Consider the following 25,832-nt stretch of genomic DNA (forward strand, 5'->3'; position numbering starts at 1 on the left):
ATTTATTTTTAGTTTATTACTGACCCTTACGTTAAACTGCACCAGTATTATTTAGGGAATAGATGAGGCTAAGATAGCTGTACCTGACACAATTAGTTGTTGACCAGGGTCCTTGTACACTGAAATAAGTATGTATCTAAAAGTGCTAATGGTCACTTCAATGGGGGAACATAAAGCAATTTAGCATGCCAAACAGTGACACATGTAAAAAGTGACACATGTATTTTGCTTCTGTATGAACTGAGCCATTGTGTACGCTGTATACAAGTATATTAATATTTAACACATGCAGTACACAGGTAACAATAGATTATACATTTATCAAAGCAAATATCACCTAGAAATGGTTTTCATCATCAGTCTCCTCTTTTACAATGGCTATATTATTTGCTTTAAAGATAACCAAGCCACATTATTTGAAATCATGAAGTTTTTGGCTTCACTAGATATTTGAAATTTTGGTTCTTATGTTAGTCGGCATTGACACATTTCTGGAAATAAAACCATACAGATTTAAGACAATGAACAGTTCCACTAAACAGTACAATTTACTAGTAAAAACAAATGAGAGACAAAATCAAGAAAGAAAATAAATCATATATAAATATATATGACACTTAGGTTTAGCTGCTACGAGTGTAGCTGCTCTCTACCGCCAGCTAGGCCACGTGCTTGTTCAGAAACAAGTGCACATGGTCAAAGGGAACTAGAATTCAATGATCAAATCATTAAAATAATCAAAATTGCTGGATGTTTTCAAATCCTTCAATCTGTACAGGGCTAAATGAGACAATCCCCGAGGTTTTTTGAAGGTAGTTAGCAGAACAAGTAGCTTCTCTTTGTACTAAAGTCACAAAAGGATGACCAGAGTCTGGTGGCTTCTCTGTCTAAGCTATTGGCCATTGATAGTGTTGGCTTTGGTTTCTAGCTGTTGCCTGTGACTCTTAGCAGGTAGACAAAGCTTTAGAACAAGGAGGTAAAGAGACTAGAGAAGAATATGCAGAAATGCACATTGTTTTTTTTTTCCTCAGCGTGACACTTACACAAACATTTACATTTTATGTACCTCAGTATTACATTTCACTTTTTAGCACAAACAGAGAAAGAGACACTGGAAAGTTTTTTTGGACAGCTGCAACAGTCTGGATACCGCAGTTTTGTTATTGGTATGACTTAAAAATGGCATTTACAGTGGATGTAAACAAAAAAAAAAACGGTTTAAAGCATTTTAGCAACATATAGGCAGTGACACTAATTTCTCATAATACTCCTGTGCAAAAAAAAAAAAACTTTAGCAATGATATGAACTGAACCAGCAATTATCTTACATCAGAGACGATTGCGGCTCACTGTGGAATATTCACAAACTGAATCTTTTTGGCAGTACGTGTGTCCATCGTCTTTCTACAGAAAAAGACTCTTTTTCACTTCTGTCAGTACGTTTGGTGCGTGGTATGAAGTGGCCAAGCAATCTGAAAGAAATCTTGTTAGAAGAACAGACTAATGCCTGTCCTTATGTGGTCCTCAAAGGCCTAGGAGAGCTTCTTTGGGCCAGAATCCTGGATACATATTAAATAAATATTCCTCGCTTGCGTTTGTTGACGCTCTGTGGGTTTGAAGTGGTTAGGGGGCAGTCTGGTCGGGGTATATCCCAGCGAAACAAGCTGGAGATAAGCGTCACTCTACGTCCTCCGATAGGTTGCCCTCTTCCAGCTCCCGATCCTCATCTAAATCTGGACTGTGGTCGGCTGTCGTCACCAACGACATCGGACAGTCATCATCGTCCATGTTTAGTGGCTCCTCCTTGATGTGAACTGGAGGCCTGCGAAGTAACAAAAAATAATTGTTTATTGACGTGAGGTGGGTTTTTAATCGTCTTTTGAAGACAGCAAGAGACTCAGATGTTTGGACAGACGAGCACAGTTTACACATTTGTAATAGTCCTGAAGAATAGAAGTGTTGCTTGCTCTTATTTTTTCCCTCAGAGCAGGAGCTGTCACAGATACCTTTCTATAAACATTTTCTGTCAGTTTAGAAAAGTTGAGGAAACTTCTCCAAATGTATATAGTTGCAATCAAAAATATTTAACCCCTCCCCCCAAAAAAATAACAATTTATAACTTTCTACAGATAGATTTTGCTTTCAGTGATGTCTTTCATTGATCCAGCAATTGAACAACATATAATGAACAATGAAGTATTTTAGAGTAGCAGGATATTTTGTTAATACTACCATGTCACAATTAATCAAATACTGTTAGTCTGTATGACATAAAGTTGGGTTACAACATGTATAAACTATTAGGAACTCAAAAACCATCTCATCAGGACAAAAAAGAAAAAAAATGTGTCACTGGTAACCATAAGAACATCATTTAACAACCAAGGACTTTATGGCTGGACTACATGATGCACGTCACTCTTGACCAAGATTTGACTGGAATACGCCAGAAGAAATTTGGAAGAGCCATACAAGTTCTGGGAGAGATATCTATAGAGTGACGAAAGAAAAATGGATTTGTGTCGGCCATATGGATCAGTAGTTTGTCTGGTGTAAGAAAGGAGGGGCGGGACTTATTATCAGAAGAATACTATTGCCACGGTCAAGCATGAAGGTGGGTCAGTCTTTTTGTTGTGAAATGTCTTTAGGATTCCGGAGCTCCTGCAGCAATTAGACTACTTGCTTTGGAATACAGTGATACTGTTTTATGGTGATTTGTTTTCACAGAATTTCGAATTTATTTTATTCATTTATTCTTAATTGAACACACATTTTATTGTCTATTGTTTATTCACTACATATCAAAAATGTTCTGACTGATTTATCACAAAGTATCATCTAAAATGTGTGAATTTCAAGGCTGATTTTTTAAATCTAAATCTAAATTTAGCAATGAAATGGTAATGAACGGAAGAGTAAAGCAGTTTATACTTCACCACATTAATTACTAAAAAGTTTACTGATGGTACCTAACATGGGGGGAAAAGCAGCAAGCCCATTATAAATAATAGAGAATTTCTCATCCTCTCAGCCCCTAGAGCAAAGGGGGAGTGAAGCTTTTTTTTATCTTGTTAATAGAAAGTGCAGGCCTTCGTTAATATGCAGAAACCGCTGTGGTGCACTTCGAGACAGGAGAGAAGCTACAGCTAGTCTCCTACATTAATCAAGTCCAGTCCGGTAGTTGACTCGGACACGGTGATCAATGATTTGAACTCCTAATGGATGAGAATCTGTACTGTCAATAAACTGAGCTGGTAAAGAAAACCCAACAGTGAGGTGCCGAGCAGGAGGCTTCCTCCCTGCAGAACGGCGGAGACGATGCTGGAAGTGGGGCTACTAACAAGAATAATAACGCTGTCAAACACAAACAAGGCTTAACATGATCCTGGGCTCTTGGCAGGGAAAGAGGTTTGTGCTACCATGATAAATCTGACAAAACCTAATTATTTCTGACATGCTGGATGCATCGGGAAATCCCGCCAGACTTGAGGAGTGCAGAGAAGAGCGAGAGGGGAAAACCTTATCAACTCGTCTCTGTATTAGAACGGGCCTGCCAGACATCTCTTGGGCGGCACTCATCAGTAGCAGGGGGAACTTTGAATTTAAAAATAATTTTAAAAGGTACAGATTGCTTTAATATTTATAGCAAAATAGATTAATATTCAAATGTGTTACAGGAGGGTTACCGGTGCTGGCATGGATGCTAAACATGTATTAAATACCTGGTCTCAGCTTAGTCTAGGGTATATATACACTGCCAGTTAGAGGGTTTTGACACCCTTTATGTCCAAATATGTTGTAAATACTTTAAAATAAGAAACTACAATATATAACCAGGTGCACATTCTGAAATGTTTGACTAATTTAAACAAGTCCTAGATATTTTAAACTTTAATCAGATAAACAGTGGAGAGAGTCTGAGATCACTGGTTAAAATGATTCTATATTTGCATTTTTTTTTTTAATAAAATGGGTTTTATTACAAATGATAAAATAAGCATAATTTAAGTGAACAGTTGAATAATAATAATAATAAAAAGAAAACAAAAAAGACCCATTAATTTCTGAATTTCTTGGTATTTGGGATGGCTGTATCTATAATATTTAAACAATGGTTGAAATGTATTAGGGGCGGCATGGTGGCTAAGTGGGTAGCACTGTCGCCTCACAGCAAGAAGGTCCTGGGTTCGATCCCCATGTGGGGCGGTCTTGATCCTTTCTGTATGAAGTTTGCATGTTCTCCCCGTGTCTGCGTGGGTTCCAAAAACATGCAGTCAGGCTAATTGTAGACACTCAATTGCCCTATAGGTGAATGGATGTGTGTATAAGTGTTTGCCCTGCGATGGACTGGCACCCCGTCCAGGATGTTACTGTATGCCTTGCGCCCATAGAAAAGCCCCTCCCCCGTGACCCTGACTGGATAAGCGGTTAAGAAAGTGAGTGAGTGAGTGAGTGCATGTTGAATAGTGATCTAAACCTTTTGGACCCGCTATATACAGTGTATCACAAAAGTGAGTACACCCCTCACATTTCTGCAAATATTTCATTATATCTTTTCATGGGACAACACTATAGACATGAAACTTGGATATAAGTTAGAGTAGTCAGTGTACAGCTTGTATAGCAGTGTAGATTTACTGTCTTCTGAAAATAACTCAACACACAGCCATTAATGTCTAAATAGCTGGCAACATAAGTGAGTACACCCCACAGTGAACATGTCCAAATTGTGCCCAAATGTGTCGTTGTCCCTCCCTGGTGTCATGTGTCAAGGTCCCAGGTGTAAATGGGGAGCAGGACTGTTAAATTTGGTGTTTTGGGTACAATTCTCTCATACTGGCCACTGGATATTCAACATGGCACCTCATGGCAAAGAACTCTCTGAGGATGTGAGAAATAGAATTGTTGCTCTCCACAAAGATGGCCTGGGCTATAAGAAGATTGCTAACACCCTGAAACTGAGCTACAGCATGGTGGCCAAGGTCATACAGCGGTTTTCCAGGACAGGTTCCACTCGGAACAGGCTTCGCCAGGGTCGACCAAAGAAGTTGAGTCCACGTGTTCGGCGTCATATCCAGAGGTTGGCTTTAAAAAATAGACACATGAGTGCTGCCAGCATTGCTGCAGAGGTTGAAGACGTGGGAGGTCAGCCTGTCAGTGCTCAGACCATACGCCGCACACTGCATCAACTCGGTCTGCATGGTCGTCATCCCAGAAGGAAGCTGACGCACAAGAAAGCCCGCAAACAGTTTGCTGAAGACAAGCAGTCCAAGAACATGGATTACTGGAATGCCCTGTGGTCTGACGAGACCAAGATAAACTTGTTTGGCTCAGATGGTGTCCAGCATGTGTGGCGGCGCCCTGGTGAGAAGTACCAAGACAACTGTATCTTGCCTACAGTCAAGCATGGTGGTGGTAGCATCATGGTCTTGGGCTGCATGAGTGTTGCTGGCACTGGGGAGCTGCAGTTCATTGAGGGAAACATGAATTCCAACATGTACTGTGACATTCTGAAACAGAGCATGATCCCCTCCCTTCGAAAACTGGGCCTCATGGCAGTTTTCCAACAGGATAACGACCCCAAACACAACCTCCAAGATGACAACTGCCTTGCTGAGGAAGCTGAAGGTAAAGGTGATGGACTAAACCCAATTGAGCACCTGTGGCGCATCCTCAAGTGGAAGGTGGAGGAGTTCAAGGTGTCTAACATCCACCAGCTCCGTGATGTCATCATGGAGGAGTGGAAGAGGATTCCAGTAGCAACCTGTGCAGCTCTGGTCAATTCCATGCCCAGGAGGGTTAAGGCAGTGCTGGATAATAATGGTGGTCACACAAAATATTGACACTTTGGGCACAATTTGGACATGTTCACTGTGGGGTGTACTCACTTATGTTGCCAGCCATTTAGACATTAATGGTTGTGTGTTGAGTTATTTTCAGAAGACAGTAAATCTACACTGCTATACAAGTTGTACACTGACTACTCTAAGTTATATCCAAGTTTTATTTCTATAGTGTTGTCCCATGAAAAGATATAATAAAATATTTGCAGAAATGTGAGGGGTGTACTCACTTTTGTGATACACTGTATATCACACAACTTAAATTCATATTCATGATATTAGCTGCTGTTTTCCAGCCCATTTTGCAGACCAACTAACAACTGTTAGAAACAGCAGTTAGTGATGATGCATAAAAAAACAATACATTCATAATTCATTCATCTGTAATCAGTAACTGTTTCCTCCTGATTAGAGTCCATCCAGGAAAATGGGTAGAATGCAGGGATATACCACAGACAGGATACAATCCATCACAGTGTACCAACATATGTGCATAATTACTGTTTAGAATGAATACCAGCACTAGGAGTCTTTTATAGACTTAAAGAGTGGGTGATATTTATATTTTAGGTTTTTTTCCCCAGCATCTGATGATAAAATATATTCTTAGGTATAAAAATGTGTCTGTGACTACCACAGGCTCTGTAAACAGAGGAAAAACACATTCAGCTGGAAGCCAATTTTCAACCAGAGACTTTGGCAGAAATGTAATGGCTAAATATATTTAGTTGCTGTGTTTCACAAGTGCTAAAGCTAAAATGCCAAGTGGTGCACTTTCCTTTATTAAGGAAAAAGAAGTGCTCTCTTAGGGCTCTTTTAGGATCTACCTAGCTTTAAGTACAGAGAATAAGGTCTTAAGGGAAATGTTTCTAATTTTTATTATTTAATTGATTCTGTGGTATAATAAAACGAAGGAAACTCAGTGTGTTTCAAATCTTTTAAATAGCACCTAAATGAAGTGTACATTAGTGGATTTCTCAGTTCCAAATAAATATGCTAAACTATCTCCCCTATTACATTGCATTTCATTTTTATAGTGCATTTGTGGCCTATTTGTAATTACCCAGGTTGCATTAATGACAATTTCTCCCCACAAAGGAACAGACGTGCTGTTAGCGTCTCAGTAAACATGCATTATAGCCATATAATGTGAAACGGGGCCATAAAAGCTCTCATTGACCTGCACCTTGGCTCTTCACTTGGCTCTTTAAAGGCACCAAGCTCACATTTATCACGCTATAACAAACAGGGCTGCAGATATAGGCTTAAAGATATTACCCAGAGACAAATGATCCCCGGCCACACCAACGCTGCACCGACCATTAAGCTCGACACAGGCCTTTAGCCGGCGTGTGAAGAAGCATGGCTTACAGCTTTCATTTGCATTTATTACAAATCAGCAGCACACTTGTGCACTTGGAGGAGGGAGGAAAACGATTAGAGCTTTTTCCACTGTATTAAGACATCAGGATGAGTCATTTAGTGGTTAATGAGAGGCTTACATTAGCATTAGCTGGAGCGAGTACCAGCCTGCATGAGCCTGTTTGTTCATCAGGTCATGACTGGTACATCTGAGAATTTTTTTTTTAAATACAAAAATAACTTAATGCTAGACTGTGTTGTTTTCGTTAGTGAATTAAATGTCATTATATGGAGACTAATACGTCCATATTTTTAAGTCTCTATGAACTCAAAAACTTTAAATAAGAAACTGGACTTTGATTTAAACACACAGCCTTCCAATTGAAAGACCAAAGCTCTACTACCCATTATGCTATAATTGTAGCCTATTAAGATATTCCTAGGGGGCGGCACATTGGCTTAGTGGGTAGCACTGTCGCCTCACAGCAAGAAGGTCTTGGGTTCGACCCCCAGGTGGGGCGGTCCAGGTCCTTTCTGTGTGGAGTTTGCATGTTCTCCCTGTGTCTGTGTGGGTTTCCTCCGGGAGCTCCGGTTTCCTCCCACAGTCCAAAGACATGCAAGTGAGGTGAATTGGAGATACAAAATTGTCCATGACTGTGTTTGACATTAGACTGATGAACCTTGTGTAAGGAGTAACTACCGTTTCTGTCATGAATGTAACCAAAGTGTGTAAAACATGATGTTAAAATCCTAATAAACAAACAAACAAACTATGAACTCAAATAAATAAGAAACTCAACTGGATTTAAACACACAACCTTTCAACTGAAAGACCAAAGCTCTACCCATTATGCTACAACTGTTGCCTATTAAGATATTCCTAGGATCTGTTAGAATCTTCCTAGGATAGTGTTTTCTAGGGCTTAAAAAAACAAACAAAAAAAACATTATTTTGCATAAATGATTACCTTCTTTGTTGCTGTTTTCTTTTCTAAACATAGCTTAACATAGCTTTACTAAAACAAATGTAGATAAAAAGCTAAACCTGGCTGTAATTTATCCTTTAGATGGCACCTAAAATTCAGCCCAGAAAAGCCTCTGACTAAACACAATTTTGCCATTTTGTGGCAGGTATGTACAGCCACATTTCATGCCCACATGCTTAAACCAAGAAAATAAATGGAAACTGTCCATAATTAAAGATTAAATAACCTAAGAAGTGAGTGTACTGGGATTCTGTCTGGTTTGATGATGTGCCCCAGTTAACAGTACGGTCCCACATCTTACCATGCTTTTGTGCATCCCATTCTAAGATACGTTTAAAAAAATAATATAAAAAAATAATCATCAGGAAATGATGGACATGTTTGTTAATCTACAGAGCAATTAAAGTAACATTAACAAGTCTAAGATGGAATTGCTTTAGACTGACAAGTGCAGCAAAAGACCAAGATTTCCAGTATCCCGGAGTGCATGTGTTTGTGTATAGCGCTGTGTGTGTGTGTATGAGGGTGTGGGTGTGTGTGCGTGATGGTGCTAAGTGTCCTATCTCTGACTGGGTAAACACGGCACGGTGACATGCATGACATCACTGATTAGTGGTAAGCACATTTTCTACATCCACATTGCTCAAACTCACACCGCATGAATGTTTAATCAGGCTGCGCGTTCTCTTTCTCTCTGCACCATTAAAAAAGATGGAAAGGCAAAGATTTTAAAGTAATTAATGATACAGTTAGCTGCTAAATATTAATAGAAACAGGCTTGCATAAAATATCACATCTAAACCTGTACAATGCAGACGTTCCAGTAATTAAACCTGAATCTGAAATAAGGCCAGTCGCTATTTATAGGTGAGGGGTGAAATTCAATAATTCAGCTTAAACTTAAAGTATAGCCACTACACAAATGATGCTGCTGTTTATCTCCGTTTCAGAGGCCGTTCTTTTGTGTGGCAAATTAGCTGAAATCTATAGATAGATAGATACTATAAGACATTATAAGACCAAAAGTATTTGGACACCTGACCATGACCTTGCTGGAAATCCTGTTTCAAATACAAATGGTATTAAAATAGTGACTTTTTCAGCTGGAGCGACATACACTGATCTGAGAGGGCTTCTTACAAGACTATGAAGTATGTCTATGGGAATTTGTGCCCATTCAGTCAAAAGAGAATGTGTATGGCTGGGCACTGACGTCCATTGATGTTCCAGTTCAATCCAAAGCTGATCAGCAGAGGTACAGGCCACTGGAGTTTCTTCAATTCAAGCTTTTCTTTATGTCTTTATAGACTTTGCTTTGTGCACGGGAAACAGCCATGCTAGAATAGAAAAGGGCCTTTCTTAAACTGTTGTTGCAAATTTGAAAGAATATAATTTTCTTTTATATGACTGATTATACACCTGTTAGCAATTTTTGTGTCTGAAAAACTTAAATTTAAAAATGAAAAGGGGTGTCCCAGTACTTATGCTCATATAGTGTACAGGTACTTTATTTAAGGGAAAATTTGAGGAGTTTATATACTATAGATATTATAGATAATATACTAAAACCTGCTTAAAATTATGGAAATGAAAGGCAAACAATAATTAATTTAGCTTTGCAATGTAACAGTCACAGTATTAATTAGATTTCAGTGCAAAAACAGGTAGCAGGAAGGAAGAAAAAGTGTCTGTTCCAACTGGATTACAAAATGTGCTGTGTGTGTGGAATCAATTGTTCAAATTTATAAATTTTAGAAAGAAAAGTCCTACCCAAATTTCTGCTAATTAACTCATAGGCTGAATACATTTGTAAATTAACAAGGTGGTAACAAAAAAATCATAGCAGAATTATTTACAGATCAAACCGATATCACCGGTTTGAAGGTGAAACTATACTTTAAAACTGTGTTTTGACTTACAGGTGGGTGTGGGGGGAGTAGTCGGGGCTGCCATGGCCGTTAGTGTCGAGGTGATCGAGGCAGCCGTTAAAGTCGTCGTGGGGGCAGCTTTGTAAAAGGCTAGGTGGGCTGCCGCTCAGCAGTCCGGGTGGACTCGCGCCCATCAGACATGACGCGCTGCTGTTCATAAAACCTGTGTTACCCAGCAGGGGCAGGGAGGTCTCGGCCAGAGCCGCCTGTGAGAGGAGAGGATTAAGTATCAGTACATAAGCTTAAAGAAGCTTAAAGAACCAGGTTCAATATTGTGACACAAGTGCTTTCAAAAATACATATGACCACATTTTATGATAAGTAGTAAAGTAATTGTGATTATAATAACATAGTATACATGTGGTCTAGCTTATCTCTCACTCTCCACTCTTCAGGGAAAGTTTTCCACATGATTTTAGAGTGTGCCTCTGAGAATTTGTGCCTATTTAGTCAAAAGTGCATCAGGCACTAATGCTGGAGAAGAACACCTGGCATGCATTTAACATTCAATCATTAAATCTTTCCAAACGTCTTTACTGGGGTACAGGTCAGGGCTTTGTGCAGGGTACTGGTGTTCCTCTACACCAAACCTATCAAAACACGTCAGAACATGAAGCTCACTTTGTGCACAGAGACAGTAATTCTGGCTTTTTGAATACTGTAGTTATAGTTGGAAGCATACATTTTATTTTTATATTTTAGGATTCATAAACCTGTTACCATTGGATGTGGACTTAATAACTGTCTGTACATTCTGTCTGTCTGTCAGAGCAATTTTAGTCTGAGGTCTATTAGTCTGTTTTTAGGTGGATTATGTGAAATGTGCAGCATGTACGTTAGATGAGATGAGGTACATGGAGATAATGAAAACATGTCCATTTGTCTGTGTGTGTGTGTGTCTGTCCGTCTCCGTCTATGTTTGTCTCAGTCTACATCTGTCTGCCTGTCAGCGTATGTCTGTCTGTCTGTCTGTCTGCCTGCCTGTGTCTCTGTCTGTCTGTCTGTCTCCATCTATGTTTGTCTTAGTCTACGTCTGTCTGCCTGCCTGTGTCGTTCTGTTTGTCTGTCTGCGTTGGTCTGCTTGTCTGTGTCTATTTGTCTGTCTGTCTATATATGTCTGTCTGCTACTGTGTTTGTCTGTATATGTCTGTGTCTGTCTGCTTGTCTGTCTGCTTGTCTGGGTCTGTCTGTCTGTGTATATCTGTTTGCCTGTCTGTGTTTGTCTGTCTGTGTATATCTGTATAAGTCTGTGTCTGCCAGTCTGTGTATGTTTGTGTCTGTCTGCGACTATCTGTCTGCATCTGCCTGTGTCTGTCTGTCTGCCTGTCTGTCTGCATATATCTGTCTGCCTGTATGTCTGTGTATGTTTGTGTCTGTCTGCGTTTATCTGTCTGCATCTGTCTGCCTGCCTGTGTATATCTGTCTGCCTGTCTGTCTATCTGTCTGTCTGTGTATATCTGTCTGTGTATATCTGTCTGTGTATGTCTATATATGTATGTGTCTATCTGCCTGTCTGTGTATGTTTGTGTCTGTCTGGATCTATCTGTCTGCATTTGTCTGCCTGCCTGTCTGTGTCTGTTTGTCTCTCTGTCTGCCTGCCTGTGTCTGTCTGCTTGTCTGTCTCTCTCCCTGCCTGTCTGTCTGCTTGTCTATGTTTGTCTGTCTGCATATTTATGTGTTTGCCTGTTTGTGTATGTTTGTGTCTGTCTGCCTGTGTCTATTTGTTTGCACCTGTCTATCTGCACATGTCTGTCTGCGTCTGTCTGTAATAAAATTCTCCTAATTAGTTTTACTAGCTAACAATGCTTTTATAAATATATAATCTGGAAAACGCTTCACATTCAGGTTTCATATTCATCTTCTTCCCCTCGACAGTGAGGCCTGAAATGTGCAGTGAGAAAAAAAACATCAAGTGAGCGCATTACTATTCAACTGCCCGAAACTTTACCTGAAACTAGTAAAAAAAAATCCTGACATTTTTGCCTCCTGCACATTAAAGTTATATACAGTAATTAAATGTTAAAATTTTTTGCCATGAGCGCCTCGCTGCACCGACATTACGGAGCCAAATCATTTATGACAGCTAGGATAAATATTAATGCGTCTGCCCTTGCATTTGCGCCGGCTGCCATCAATCTGAAACACAGGTGCAGTAAAGCAGCCTGGCAGAGAAGCTACCTGCCTGTGCCCCTCTGCCACATGGTGTCCTTCTAGACTTCTAGACTCTTACTTCTTTATGTCACCCACACACACACCAACATGCACACACTCATATAAAAACTTCTGATAGTCTTGCTATTCAGGCTGTAATTTTGAGATGAGAAGAATACACACTATGAACCCAGAAACACAGGGAATGCTGTGAAATTATTAGAGCTTAGTATAACTGCCAGTTTATGCTGTAAGTGTATAATGTTGCTTACCTGAAGGCTTGCATTAAGAGCTGCTCCATAGCCCAGACTGGACGGCAAGTTCTTCACCAGTGTAGGACTCCTGAGCAACACAACACAGGTCAATCAAAAGGTGGATTTCCTAAAATCTAACTCAGTCTGTACAAAGTATTGTTTCTGGGTCCTTAAGAATCCAAATTATTGTGCTAATCAGAAGGATAAAACTATCAGGAACCTCCCCTTATATTTAATAACAGCAGAGCCCTAAATTCTTTACACCTCTTGCGTTCTTTTGTGATTTAATTGACCCCTAACACAACTGGTGCTCAATAAACAGCAAGGCGCTTAAAACTGTGTTTAGTGAAGTAAAACCTGAACGTTAATAAAAAAAATATTGTGGACCGTACCCCGTTATCTTCTGAGATCTGCGTTTCTGGTACTCCATCTCATCTACTGTCCACACTGCACCTTTTACATTCTCCACCCGCACAAAACACTTGTGCAGACTCAGGTTGTGGCGCACAGCATTCTAAAAATACATACACAAACACAAAATACATGTCAGAACATCTACAGATTTAAAGTTTACATACACATGTACGGGACATGGCAGTTTATATGAGTAGCCATCAACAAGCTGCTTACTCCATGTCTTCATTGACCACTACTTGTCTTGTTTTAAATATATCAATATAAAGCTGGCTTATATTCCCAGAAATTAGAGGAGGAGACCACACTAATAAGTTGGTACAACAAATACATAATAAAGTTGCTTTATTTACTTCTGTTTTAACACTTTGCTTTATTCTGGTCAAGGTTGTGGCGGATCCGGTTGCAGCAACACATCCCGGACAGGACATCAATCCATTGCGAGGCCTTGGCCACCCAAACAAAGTCAATAATAACTGTATGTAGACGCCCGACTGGCCATTAGCAGAACTGAGGATTTGAAATTTTGATTCCTGCATTAGTTGGCTGGCATAATGGACCACTACATATTTACCGCTTATTATTCATATTTCTGTCATACAAAAAAAGGAAGAAAAAATAAAATAGTGGTTTTGGATAAAGAAACATGTAGCAATTGTTCAGTCACAGACATAAACAAGTTGCCGAAATCAAAGTACCTTAGTTTTTGGTAGGGCGCTCGAGTGACACAGCGGTCTAATTTGTTAACACACTACTGTGGAGGATTTGAACTTGCAAGTTCTTCCACTCTGTGTGGGAAGCAAACATTGACAGGTGACAAGAAGCGGCTGCAGCTTGGACACATGTTAGAGGGGACGTGTGATGACCTGGCTTGATCAGATACAGGGCTGTGCAAGAGGCAGCGGATTCACAATTGGGAATTGGAAATGACCAGATTGGGACATAAAAAGGGGGAAATCTTTTACTATTTTTTCCTTTTTCTGTACTTTAACATTACTGATTAAAGGTTTTTTATTTCATTATTTCTAACAACGCTCTTTTTTTGTTAATCCTACTAAGCAAAACAGAAGTACTGTATATTGATATTCTTATATCTTTTGGTCTCTGATAATATCCAGAAGGTCTGTACATTCGGCTGAACTAGACATGAACCTCATATGGCACTTGTGACATCTATTTGTGAGAACATGACCATATTTAAATAAAGAGGTTTATGAATATGACCCTAAAACGTGTTTATTCATAATAAAGATAGCTATTGGGGGAAAAAAAGTTGTGTGCAATATATATCATGAGAAAATGATATATCTAATTAAAGCTCGCAACAATGGCAGGCACATAATAACCTTTGCTTTAATATTAGCTCTTTCATGTTTTAATTCAGACACAGGGTGTAGTGATTTTGCTCTGAAAATAGGATTCTATGAGATCCTGTATGAAGGAAGGGGAAAAAAAAGCTCATAAGCAGATCTCGCATCTGACCCAAAAATCCCAGGATTTGATTGATCTTAATGCCCATGGCTCTGAATATGATAATTTTAATATTAATGAGCAAATGAGCAGTTTTATTATGCATGCTATATAGTTATAACTAATAAGCTGCCGGGGCCGAGCGCTGGATCCCCAAGCTGAGCTGATGAGACCAAGCGGAGATATTAAATCACCTTTCATTCCTTTTTAAAAATTCTCTCAGTTAATCAAATGACAAGACCATCACAGCTCGGCCTTGTAGAGGCTGCACAAAGGAATGGTCGGGCTCAAAATGTAAATATCCAGACGCTGCTATTGTAAAAAGAGGTGCGCAAATGTTTCGTTCTGGAGCTTTTTTTGTTCTGGACATGACTGGATTTAAATATTTTGCATTGTTTGAAGTTTTACAGTTTTTACATGTTAAATTAGATTTCATTTTAGGATTATAATTTAATTAAAATCTTCACTCAGAATATTGTTAGTTTTTACTGTTAAATTTTAAATAGTTTTTTAAATATAATTTTGCATGAATATAATTTTTTTTGTACTGAGGAAAAAGTTGCAAAAAATTAAAAAAACTTTTTTATTATTATTATTATTTAATTTAATGTAGGAGATGCTGTTTTTATTTCTTTTAATTATTATTATTTTATTTAATTTTAGGTTCAGTTGATGTAGAAGATGCTGTTTTTAATTTTGTATTTCTTTTTATTATTAGTATTATTTAATTTACATTTAGGTTTAGTTAATGTAGCAGATGCTGTTTTGAATTTTTATTTCTTTTTATTATTATTATTTTATTTAATTTTCGGTTCAGTTAATGTAGAAGATGCTGTTTTTATTTTATTTCTTTTTATTATTTTATTTTATTTTAATTATTTAATTTTCGGTTCAGTTAATGTAGAAGATGCTGTTTTTTATTTAATTTCTTTTTATTATTATTATTATTTTATTTTATTTTCGGTTCAGTTAATGTAGAAGATGCTGTTTTTTATTTAATTTCTTTTTATTATCATTATTTTATTTAATTTTAGGTTCAGTTAACTAAAACACATACTAGTACAGTGTTTATACAGAGTCTCTCTATATATATTTCCTTTTTGCTAAGGAGACATGTATTTACGAGTGGATTTGTAGGTCATACAAGCATTAAGTAGTGCATTCTGATTGTTTCTCTGCAAGCATTGAGACAGTAAAGGGGCCGTGCTGATGTACAGGGAGCTATTGCACACCCTTGTGGAGCTGTAATCATATGCCAGCATCATTAGCAAGCCAAATCCAAATTAAATCACTTTGCTAAATCTTGTCTCTGGGAGACGCTTAGCATGCTGATGAGAGAGAAGCTACAAAGCTCCGAGGCTGCCTACGAGATCCTAAACGTAAAAAGAAACACATTCTATAAAATAAAATACCCACCTTATCAGCACAAATATTTCATCTCCTATACAAAAAGAGCACTTTTACACCTCTTGTGTCTGTTTCTTGTTCTCTGAGTCAGAAAGTAAGACACTGTGCTGGTTGTCGGGACAGGGATATAAATGAGAGCTTTTGTCCTGGTAAATAAAGCATGCTCCCATGGTGACAGCAGCATTTACTTAGCGTCCGACAGGCCCTAACCTCCCTTTTATCGCTGTATACACGAGCTACGGCGTGTGCAAAGACCCACCCAACAACCCGGCCTGCATTCTAAAGGCAAACAGCCATCTTTCAAACTAATTAACCAATTATATGCCAGGAAGGAGGGCACTGAGAGGAAGAAAGAGAGAAAGGAAGAAAAGGAGAAAGGAGTAATACGCTGCATCTAACAAAAGGTGCTGATGATTGAGTGGCTGGGTTGTAATTAGTGCGTCAGAATGTGCACCTCCCCGCCACGTCTCGGCTATTAATTGCACCAAATTAGAAAACGATATCAGAGGCCAAATTATTCTTTCACTTGTCATTTTTTTAGGAAAGAGAAAATTTCGCAAATGTATTTCAATAAGAGGTTAAAAAAAGAGGAGTGTGATACTAATGGATCCATGTCAGGTAAATAAATGCCCATTTAGGGCTCAGTTGGGCTAGGTAGGGGTGGAAAGAATGAGGAAAAAAAGAGCAGCAACATTTTCTTTTTACCTTCCAAGTGGCAGCGTTGCGTCTAAAGTAGGCAAAGGTGCACGTGAACCAGCTGTAGATTTCATTAAGTGTTAACTGCATGTCTTTCGAATCCAAGATCGCCTGCAACAAACAGCGCTTTACTAACCAGCTCGTTTAACCACTCGCACCCAGGCTCGGGTGTCATGATGAAGAGCAATTAATTAAATGGAGCAAAAGCTCATTTATTTCTCCACTCACCTGTCTGATGAGCGTCGCATACGTGAATGGTGGTCTGACATCAGCGTTCTTATAGAACTCATAATTTGGGGCTATTTCTGCAATAAAAATAAATAAAAGAATAAATAAATAAAATGAAGAGATCCAGCAAGGGATATAAATACGTTTAGTCAAAGTGTTAATATGCACCTCCTCGTGGGACCACGTTCGTTTAAGATTTATTCAAATTAAAAACGGGGTGAGAAATAAAGGGAGCACATCAAATCATCCGACAAAATGCATTTTTAATTAATCTCTCTCAGGAGAAATCTTAAACATTAGCATGAAATTACAGCCCATGTAGATATTATGTATCTTTCTGAATAATTCATGCCCTCTCATATGCAAGCGCGCCAGTCCAGTAAATATAAACATCAAAAAGAGAGGATTTTTACAAGCACAGCTTTGCACGCATCTAAAATGATGAATATTGTATCACGCTCTATTTGACTGTAATTAACACTCGTTAAATATTGAAGTACTGTACAGGATGTCACAGAATTTGTCGCTTGCTCATGAGGGAGGGAAGAAATCAAGATTTTCCCAGATGCTTATTTTGCCCAATACTGGATCAAACATTAATAGGAGGAGAATGTGTGTGTGTGTGTCGTTATAAAACATTTTACTACAACATAAAAACATGTATAAAGCTGTATTTGCATTGGTCTACCTGAAGAGAGAGACATGGAGTATTTGTCGGCGTGGCGTCTGCGCATGGCGCCCATGCTGGGCATGGTGGCTGGGCTGAGGACAGAGGGCACCTGGGGTATCTGGCTCAGTGGTGTAATAGGCGCAGTTGGGGTGGTAGGAGTCTGCGGCAGGTTCGGTGGCGAGATCGACGGCAGGTTCTTTGACATGGTCATGCTGGACACCAGATTCAACTGACAGAAGAATGAAGAAAAGAGAGAAGTGGAAAGGGGGGAGGGGGTGAGAGATTAAATAGAAGCAGAAGATGAGTAAGAGAGAGAGGGAGAGAGAGAGAGAGAGAGACAGAGCTTTAGTTTGAAGCACTCAGACAAACAAGCTAAGATCCTGCTGTACAGCTGTGTTCACACTAATAAGCTGCAGAGGAAACAGCCAATCTCCACTAATTACAGGATGAAATTGTATCATAAGAATTCTAATTAGAGCATGCTGTTAAAAGATTATCTAATGATGATCCTCCGTGTTATCCCAGCCCATCTCTATCCCACAAGAGCTTCCGGCATCTGTGTTTTCAGTGTGTACAAAACAGACAGAGATGCCACCTGTTATTTTACTACGCCCTTGCTTACAAAAGCACCTGGATTAAATACGTATATATAAATATCCCGCCGGTTTTCTCAGATTTGGGTTCAAACCCACATGCAGCCAGACAACTTTTGGTATTCCACAAACTGTCAAGAGTAGTTTCAACTTTAACCTTCTCCTTTTTTTTGCTTTACCGCAACAAAAGTCATTAAGAGGTTTACTTTTAATCTCTAAAGGCCACTAAGACCTAAAATAGTTCTGTAAAAACTCAGATTTTTATCTGTAATGTATTATAGTACGTATCATTATAGACAGCTGCGGTATTAGTTTTATATACAGCACAGATAGTAATCTGGCCATTTAGATTTAGTGTAATTGAGTCATAGCACTAGTATTCTTAAATAAAGATGAGACAATGGTGACACTGGATTTAAATCAATCAAATAATCAATAAATACTTACTGGATGGACTGTAACTACAATATCAATACACCTTTAATGGCCGAGATGGGACTGACTGAACATGACTGAACTCCTGTGTGTGTGTGAGAGAATACTGTATATATTTATATGTACATATGCATATGTATATACAGTATATACTGTATATGTGTGTGTATGTACATACTGTATATATGTATGTGTCTGTATGTATATACTGTACATATGTATATGTGTGTGTACGTACATACTGTATATATGTATATATGTGTATGTGTGTATGTATATACTGTATATATGTGTATGTATGTACATACTGTATATATATATGTGCGTGTGTTTATGTACATACTGTATATATGTGTGTATGTATATACTGTATATATGTGTATGTATATACTGTATATATGTGTATGTATATACTATATATATATATATATATACAGTGTATCACAAAAGTGAGTACACCCCTCACATTTCTGCAAATATTTCATTATATCTTTTCATGGGACAACACTATAGACATAAAACTTGGATATAACTTAGAGTAGTCAGTGTACAACTTGTATAGCAGTGTAGATTTACTGTCTTCTGAAAATAACTCAACACACAGCCATTAATGTCTAAATAGCTGGCAACATAAGTAAGTACACCCCACAGTGAACATGTCCAAATTGTGCCCAAATGTGTCGTTGTCCCTCCCTGGTGTCATGTGTCAAGGTCCCAGGTGTAAATGGGGAGCAGGGCTGTTAAATTTGGTGTTTTGGGTACAATTCTCTCATACTGGCCACTGGATATTCAACATGGCACCTCATGGCAAAGAACTCTCTGAGGATGTGAGAAATAGAATTGTTGCTCTCCACAAAGATGGCCTGGGCTATAAGAAGATTGCCAACACCCTGAAACTGAGCTACAGCATGGTGGCCAAGGTCATACAGCGGTTTTCCAGGACAGGTTCCACTCGGAACAGGCTTCGCCAGGGTCGACCAAAGAAGTTGAGTCCACGTGTTCGGCGTCATATCCAGAGGTTGGCTTTAAAAAATAGACACATGAGTGCTGCCAGCATTGCTGCAGAGGTTGAAGACGTGGGAGGTCAGCCTGTCAGTGCTCAGACCATACACCGCACACTGCATCAACTCGGTCTGCATGGTCAACATCCCAGAAGGAAGCTGACGCACAAGAAAGCCCGCAAACAGTTTGCTGAAGACAAGCAGTCCAAGAACATGGATTACTGGAATGCCCTGTGGTCTGACGAGACCAAGATAAACTTGTTTGGCTCAGATGGTGTCCAGCATGTGTGGCGGCGCCCTGGTGAGAAGTACCAAGACAACTGTATCTTGCCTACAGTCAAGCATGGTGGTGGTAGCATCATGGTCTTGGGCTGCATGAGTGTTGCTGGCACTGGGGAGCTGCAGTTCATTGAGGGAAACATGAATTCCAACATGTACTGTGACAACCTGAAACAGAGCATGATCCCCTCCCTTCGAAAACTGGGCCTCATGGCAGTTTTCCAACAGGATAACGACCCCAAACACAACCTCCAAGATGACAACTGCCTTGCTGAGGAAGCTGAAGGTAAAGGTGATGGACTAAACCCAATTGAGCACCTGTGGCGCATCCTCAAGTGGAAGGTGGAGGAGTTCAAGGTGTCTAACATCCACCAGCTCCGTGATGTCATCATGGAGGAGTGGAAGAGGATTCCAGTAGCAACCTGTGCAGCTCTGGTGAATTCCATGCCCAGGAGGGTTAAGGCAGTGCTAATAATGGTGGTCACACAAAATATTGACACTTTGGGCACAATTTGGACATGTTCACAGTGGGGTGTACTCACTTATGTTGCCAGCCATTTAGACATTAATGGCTGTGTGTTGAGTTATTTTCAGAAGACAGTAAATCTACACTGCTATACAAGTTGTACACTGACTACTCTAAGTTATATCCAAGTTTTATTTCTATAGTGTTGTCCCATGAAAAGATATAATAAAATATTTGCCAAAATGTGAGGGGTGTACTCACTTTTGTGATACACTGTATATATATGTGTATTTATATATAGACACACATTCTATCCCAATTCTTTCTGTAATCTATTGTGTATATTGTAGCAGAGGGGTGCATTTTAACTGATTGTTGGACTTTTAGAATTGATGCACCAGCTAACTTTCACTTCTCTTAAAATATTATGGTAAATGTTTCTTTATGATATTCATAATAAAACAACATTTAATGGGACAGAGCAAGTAAACATATGACATATTATTTGATATTGTGATTTAGTGTTGTACACCCTTGTACTACACTGCAGTTCTGTTGTACATCACAAAGTCTTACGGTAGTTACTGTCGCTGACGTCTCCATGCTGGAGAACTACATTATACAGTAATGTGTATCTCTTACTATAACGGTGTGACATTCTGGCAGCTGAAAAACATACAGTGAGGAATCTGTTGGTGTTTTTTTGCTCTCAATTTGCAGTGTATAATGCAAGGATCTCCGTATAATTGAGCTCAGGTCAGGTCATGTCAATGGGTCAACGCTGCAAAAAAACAGCCCTCTTAATCCCCCATTTACTGGTGTACGATTGCGCAAAAGCACTACATTAACCAGTAATTACATTCTTCTTTCTTGTTTTACAGCGAGACCAACAAAAGCATTCGATACACTATGAAACTGAAGAAAGAGCTTTTTTAATAATAAATCCTATTAAGAGTGAGTGACGGTATATAGGGCATGTATATTTATAGTGTTAAGACGAGATTTTCTTTTCTTCTCTCTTCACCTGGTTTCGGCAACAAGCGTAACATGTTTGCAGGCACACAATCCCGTATTTACCAAATGGAATTTATTAAAACCTAACTGAACGGGAGTGAATAAGAGGCAGGGATGAGCACTTTGCCACCTCCACTCATCTGAATATACATTTAAGGTTGGGTGGGGAAGAAGAAGAGGGGGGTGCTCATTATTCAGGACTTGCAGCCTTGGTAACTTTGATTTCCAGCCATCCATGGCATGGCCAAAAGGTAACATTTAATGAAGTGCCATTCAGGGCATAAATGGGGTCATATAATAGACAGCGCCTGCACCTTGTGTTGGGCTACTGATAGCTGTTAAGGGTGCAGTAATGAACCAAGAGCATTCATCTTGGCCTGATAATAAATTCCCACTATTTATATTTATCAAATGCGTAGGCTGTCTCTTCCTTAGAATTATACATGCAAGGGTTGAAATTTGTGCCTGGGGATCTATTACAGCTACAAAAATTTCTGTGTAGCATGTAGGATACATGTGTACCACTTAAAGCATTGAAATTCAAAATATCTAGCGCTGATTTGTACACGTAAATACTCAGAGCTAAACACAGAGACGTGCAGATGTACACACAGACTAAAAAAAAAAGAGAGAGAGAGAGAGAAAATAATCGCTCATTTAAAAATCTGCCATTAACTGCTCACCATCAAATGCAATTAGCGGCCTTTTCATGTGTGGTTTATGTAATGCAATACTTCATTAATAACATTCATTCATATGCAGGCGTGGATTACAGGCTGAATTTCTTTATTAGCTGAGATGTAACCAAGCTGCAGGAGTTTTGAAGATTAAAATAAAGAGTGAATAATAAATTGGAAGGGTGCTACTGATCTACAAGATAATTATTCTATCTTGTGATTATCTGTTTTATATGGTGGGAGGTGATGAGGAAAATTAGGATATTGAAATTAGGAACTACTAAGCGGTGGAAACACGGCACATTCCATCCTAAATATTGAACCCTGTCCAAATAAATGTGGTACAAATATTTACTTTGTTTTGTTGTTTATTTGTACCAACACTAGTTTACACATATTTAGGATTTAAAGTATTTAAGGCTAAAAATAAACATCTTGGTCTTCCCCCAACTCCCCCAAGATGTCTGGTTGGTGGCCCATTCTCAGCACTGCAATGATACTAACATGGTAATGACATCATAGTGTGTGTTGTACAGGTATGAGAGTATTAGGTGCAGCAGTTTTGTTGGGATTATTAAATACTGCTTGAACTTACTCACCTCTTCATTAGGAACACACGCCCTGTTAGCACTGGTTAGAGATGTACAGATAGAGAGTAAAGCAAAATGTGGTAATCTTTCTCTAATCAGTTGGCACTGGTTACAGAATGCTGTAGGCTCTAAATTTTTGGTTGAAACATTGACAACAAGGTGTTTAAAATCCCAACAACACTGCTGCACTTGATAAACACCAATAGAGCACAACATGTTATTACCATATTAGTGTCACTGCAGGAATAAGATTGGTCTAACACCTAAATAACAAAGGGGTCCCTTTCGGGGTCAAGGGTTCGCTTTAGATTGATAAATAGGGTACAAGTAGGTGACAAAGAAAGAGATGAACTACAGTTAGTATTTGTATACTCAGAAAGTTCAGCTGTATGATTTACTTTGTTTTGTTGTTTATTTGTAACAACACTAGTTCACGCATATTTAGGGTTTAAAGTATTTATGGCTAAAAATTAAACGTCTTGATCCCTGTTTAGGGTTCTGCACTATCCGGGATCACTGGGTTTAAGGCTGGAATACACACTGCACAGAGAGCTTATAAATCTAAGTTTCTGACTTGTGACTACCAAAAAAAAACATAGGAACCTTTGCTTCAACTGAGAAGTCTTAATAGAAAAGTGGGGACATTGTCCTCAACAGCGCCCCTGGAGCCGAGAGTGTTTGGCCTTGCTCAAGGGTCCATCAAGGGCTGCATAAGCAAAATTAAATAATAAAAAAATTGCTCTTTCAGATAATTCAACAAACAACAGTTCAGTAGTACAGTAGTAACATCTACAACATGTACTGACTATATATTTATTAACCTTTTCCAATCTTCCAGACCAAATTCCCTCCAATTTTACCCATAGGCCATTGCTGATGACCCGTGCCAATCAACAGTCAGGAAACGTGTACCCCCGTACCCATTTATAGTCTGCTTTTGGGTAATTTTTATGTGGGCGGGCTTTATTTTTTATTGGATGGATGAAGGTTGATGAGCTTTTGATTCATGGACAGATGAACCACCTCCTTTATCATGTTCAGGGTCGCAGTGGGTCAGGACGTCGATCCATCACAGGGTCTCGGACACCACCCATCTTCTAGACAAAGGCGATCATGTCTGTATTCAGACACCCGAGTGCCCGATAGCAACACTGGGGATTCAAACCCTGATTCCCAGATGTAGCGGGTTGGCATAATTTACCACTGCTGCACCCGAGCACCTCGTGGAGGCCATGAATTACTTTAATTGTTTTACCTTCCCAATTCAAGGGCAGTTGTAGCCTAGCAGGTAAGGTACTGAACTAGTAATCAGAAGGTTGCTGGTTCAAACCCCACTACTGTCAGGTTGCCACTGTTGGGCCCTTGAGCAAGACCCTTAACCATCAATTGCTTAGACTGTATGCTGTAAGTCACTTTGGTTAAAAGCGTCTGCTAAATGCCTAAAATGTAACAGTAAATTCCAGGGTAAGCCAAACAGCATGAGGGGTCCCTGAGAAGGGTGTTGCATAGGGACCCCATGTCATTAGAAATGGCCCTAAAAAGTATTCATTTGTTCCAAATGAGTCTGTTGGAGGCATCACTTCGTCTCAGATACTCTACCATCTTTTATATGTTTACAGATCGCTGGTTATTTTATTTCACATCATGTACAGCTGCATATTTCTATTTCAAATATCAATTCAAGCTGTTTGTTTGTCAAAAAAAGATCGTCTCTGGTCCCTTCTCTCATTCGAGTGCTCCTCTGGTGACAGAGCTTAACAGCTTCTGCCAGCCAACAGGTTGTTGGGAGTATTAAAGCCATCGGGTTGTAATGGCTGGACATTTTTTTGGCTGGGATCAGGACTGTGATTAAACTCACGCCTGTTGTCTCCTCTGCTTGTGGCTGATGGGGAGCAGTGAAACCTGGCATTACAAATCCCATTCTGTCCTCATCCTCTCACTCCCTCTCTCAGTGCCGCTAAATGTGGGCGTTTAGAAGAGCTCATTTGCCGGCCCGCTGCCCTGTTTACCGAATGTAGAGCAATATGCACTTACCGGTTTGGGAGATGGCTTGGGCTCCGAGGGCCGCATGTGCAAGTGGGCCATCATTGCCTGAAGACGCTCGCGTTCTTTAGAAAGCTGTTAACAGAAAGACAGAGTGGGGGAGAGAAAAAAAAAAAGAAAATAGAGCAGTTTTAGAAATGAGTGATTTTCCTCAGACTGCCAAAGCCATACATCTTGTTATTGAGTCTGTCTGGCTGTAATGAATCCTGCATATGCCTGGTCTGAATTTCTCAGCTTAGCTCAAAGGAAGAAAACTAGAAAAAAGAAGTAACTGTAAAAGAAAAGCAGATGATAAACATGAAAAAAATATATACGATATTAACACAGGAAAAAAACACACCCATAAAACATGTTGTCTGTGGAGGGGAGCCGGGTGGCGGGAAGAGGTCAGAGCAATACAAATAGCACTTCATCTTTTTGTCAATAGCAGAATTTAGGTCAGCGAGGCTCTGACAGTAACAAGCTACTCAGGCCATAAATTAGAGGGTCCTGAGCGACTAGGCAAAGTCCTATGGACTCAGTTAAGGACGGACTGGAGCCAGCAGCTGCCAAGAGGTGAAGGGGTCCCACAAACAGAGTGCCAGGCGAACCCCGCCTCCCCGGCTCGCCGCCTCGGCTCGTTCCCTCCGAGCTCGAGTTAATACCCCGGCCGTCCGCCTTCATCAATCTAGCTCACGCCGAGTGACACAGACCAGCCCGCGACCACGCACGGCAAGCTGAACTCTGCCACTGAGCCAGGATCCCGGGTTTGAACCATGCCTCATTACTACTGACGCAGGGATGGAAAAAGGAAACAGAAATAGCGGGAAAAAAAGCGGGATGAAAAACAGAAGGGCTGCCGTAATTGGTCACAGTGTAAGAACTGAGGTCGCTGACTCTTTGGTCTGTGGGTGTTTTCAGAGGAAAAAAAAACAATAAAAGGTTGACTTTTGTCGTTTTACATACAAACACGAATTATTCATTGTTTAAGATTCAAAAGCTTAGCAAACAAATAGAAAAGAATTCGCCAAGCGGAAAAACCTTTAAAGGTCACAAGAAACACTTGGCTAGCATTTGGACAGGCATCAAATAGGGTTCGGCTTTATACCTTAAAAGCTAATGGCTGGCTTAGTTAAAATAGTGCAATATGGACTATTTACATGTGTATTTATTATTTTTCTTATTATAGCTTTTTTAAAGGTTATATTTCTAAAACATTACGCTAATTATACATACATACACTAATCAAGCACATTATTAAGAACACCTATCAGGTTTGTACATTCATGGGTTATTACACCTATCTAGATTGTGGGTATACAATTACTGCCAGTATCCCATGTGTT

At 39.5% G+C, this 25,832-nt stretch overlaps 1 protein-coding gene across 1 annotated transcript in view; it reads right to left on the bottom strand.

The window, feature by feature from the left end:
- Positions 1-1,593: 1,593 nt before the first annotated feature.
- foxp2 (forkhead box P2) overlaps positions 1,594-25,832 on the bottom strand; it is a 163,193-nt gene continuing 138,954 nt past the window's right edge. The window contains exons 10-17 of the mRNA XM_063006393.1: positions 24,499-24,582; positions 17,428-17,638; positions 16,740-16,816; positions 16,521-16,622; positions 12,917-13,038; positions 12,543-12,612; positions 10,111-10,325; positions 1,594-1,822 (exon numbers count right to left, since the gene is read on the bottom strand). Coding sequence (XP_062862463.1) covers positions 1,678-1,822; positions 10,111-10,325; positions 12,543-12,612; positions 12,917-13,038; positions 16,521-16,622; positions 16,740-16,816; positions 17,428-17,638; positions 24,499-24,582 — 1,026 coding nt within the window. The 3' untranslated portion in view covers positions 1,594-1,677. The remainder of the gene's footprint in view (positions 1,823-10,110; positions 10,326-12,542; positions 12,613-12,916; positions 13,039-16,520; positions 16,623-16,739; positions 16,817-17,427; positions 17,639-24,498; positions 24,583-25,832) is intronic.

This window comes from Trichomycterus rosablanca, chromosome 1 (genome assembly GCF_030014385.1).
Source record: "Trichomycterus rosablanca isolate fTriRos1 chromosome 1, fTriRos1.hap1, whole genome shotgun sequence".
NCBI lineage: Eukaryota > Metazoa > Chordata > Actinopteri > Siluriformes > Trichomycteridae > Trichomycterus > Trichomycterus rosablanca.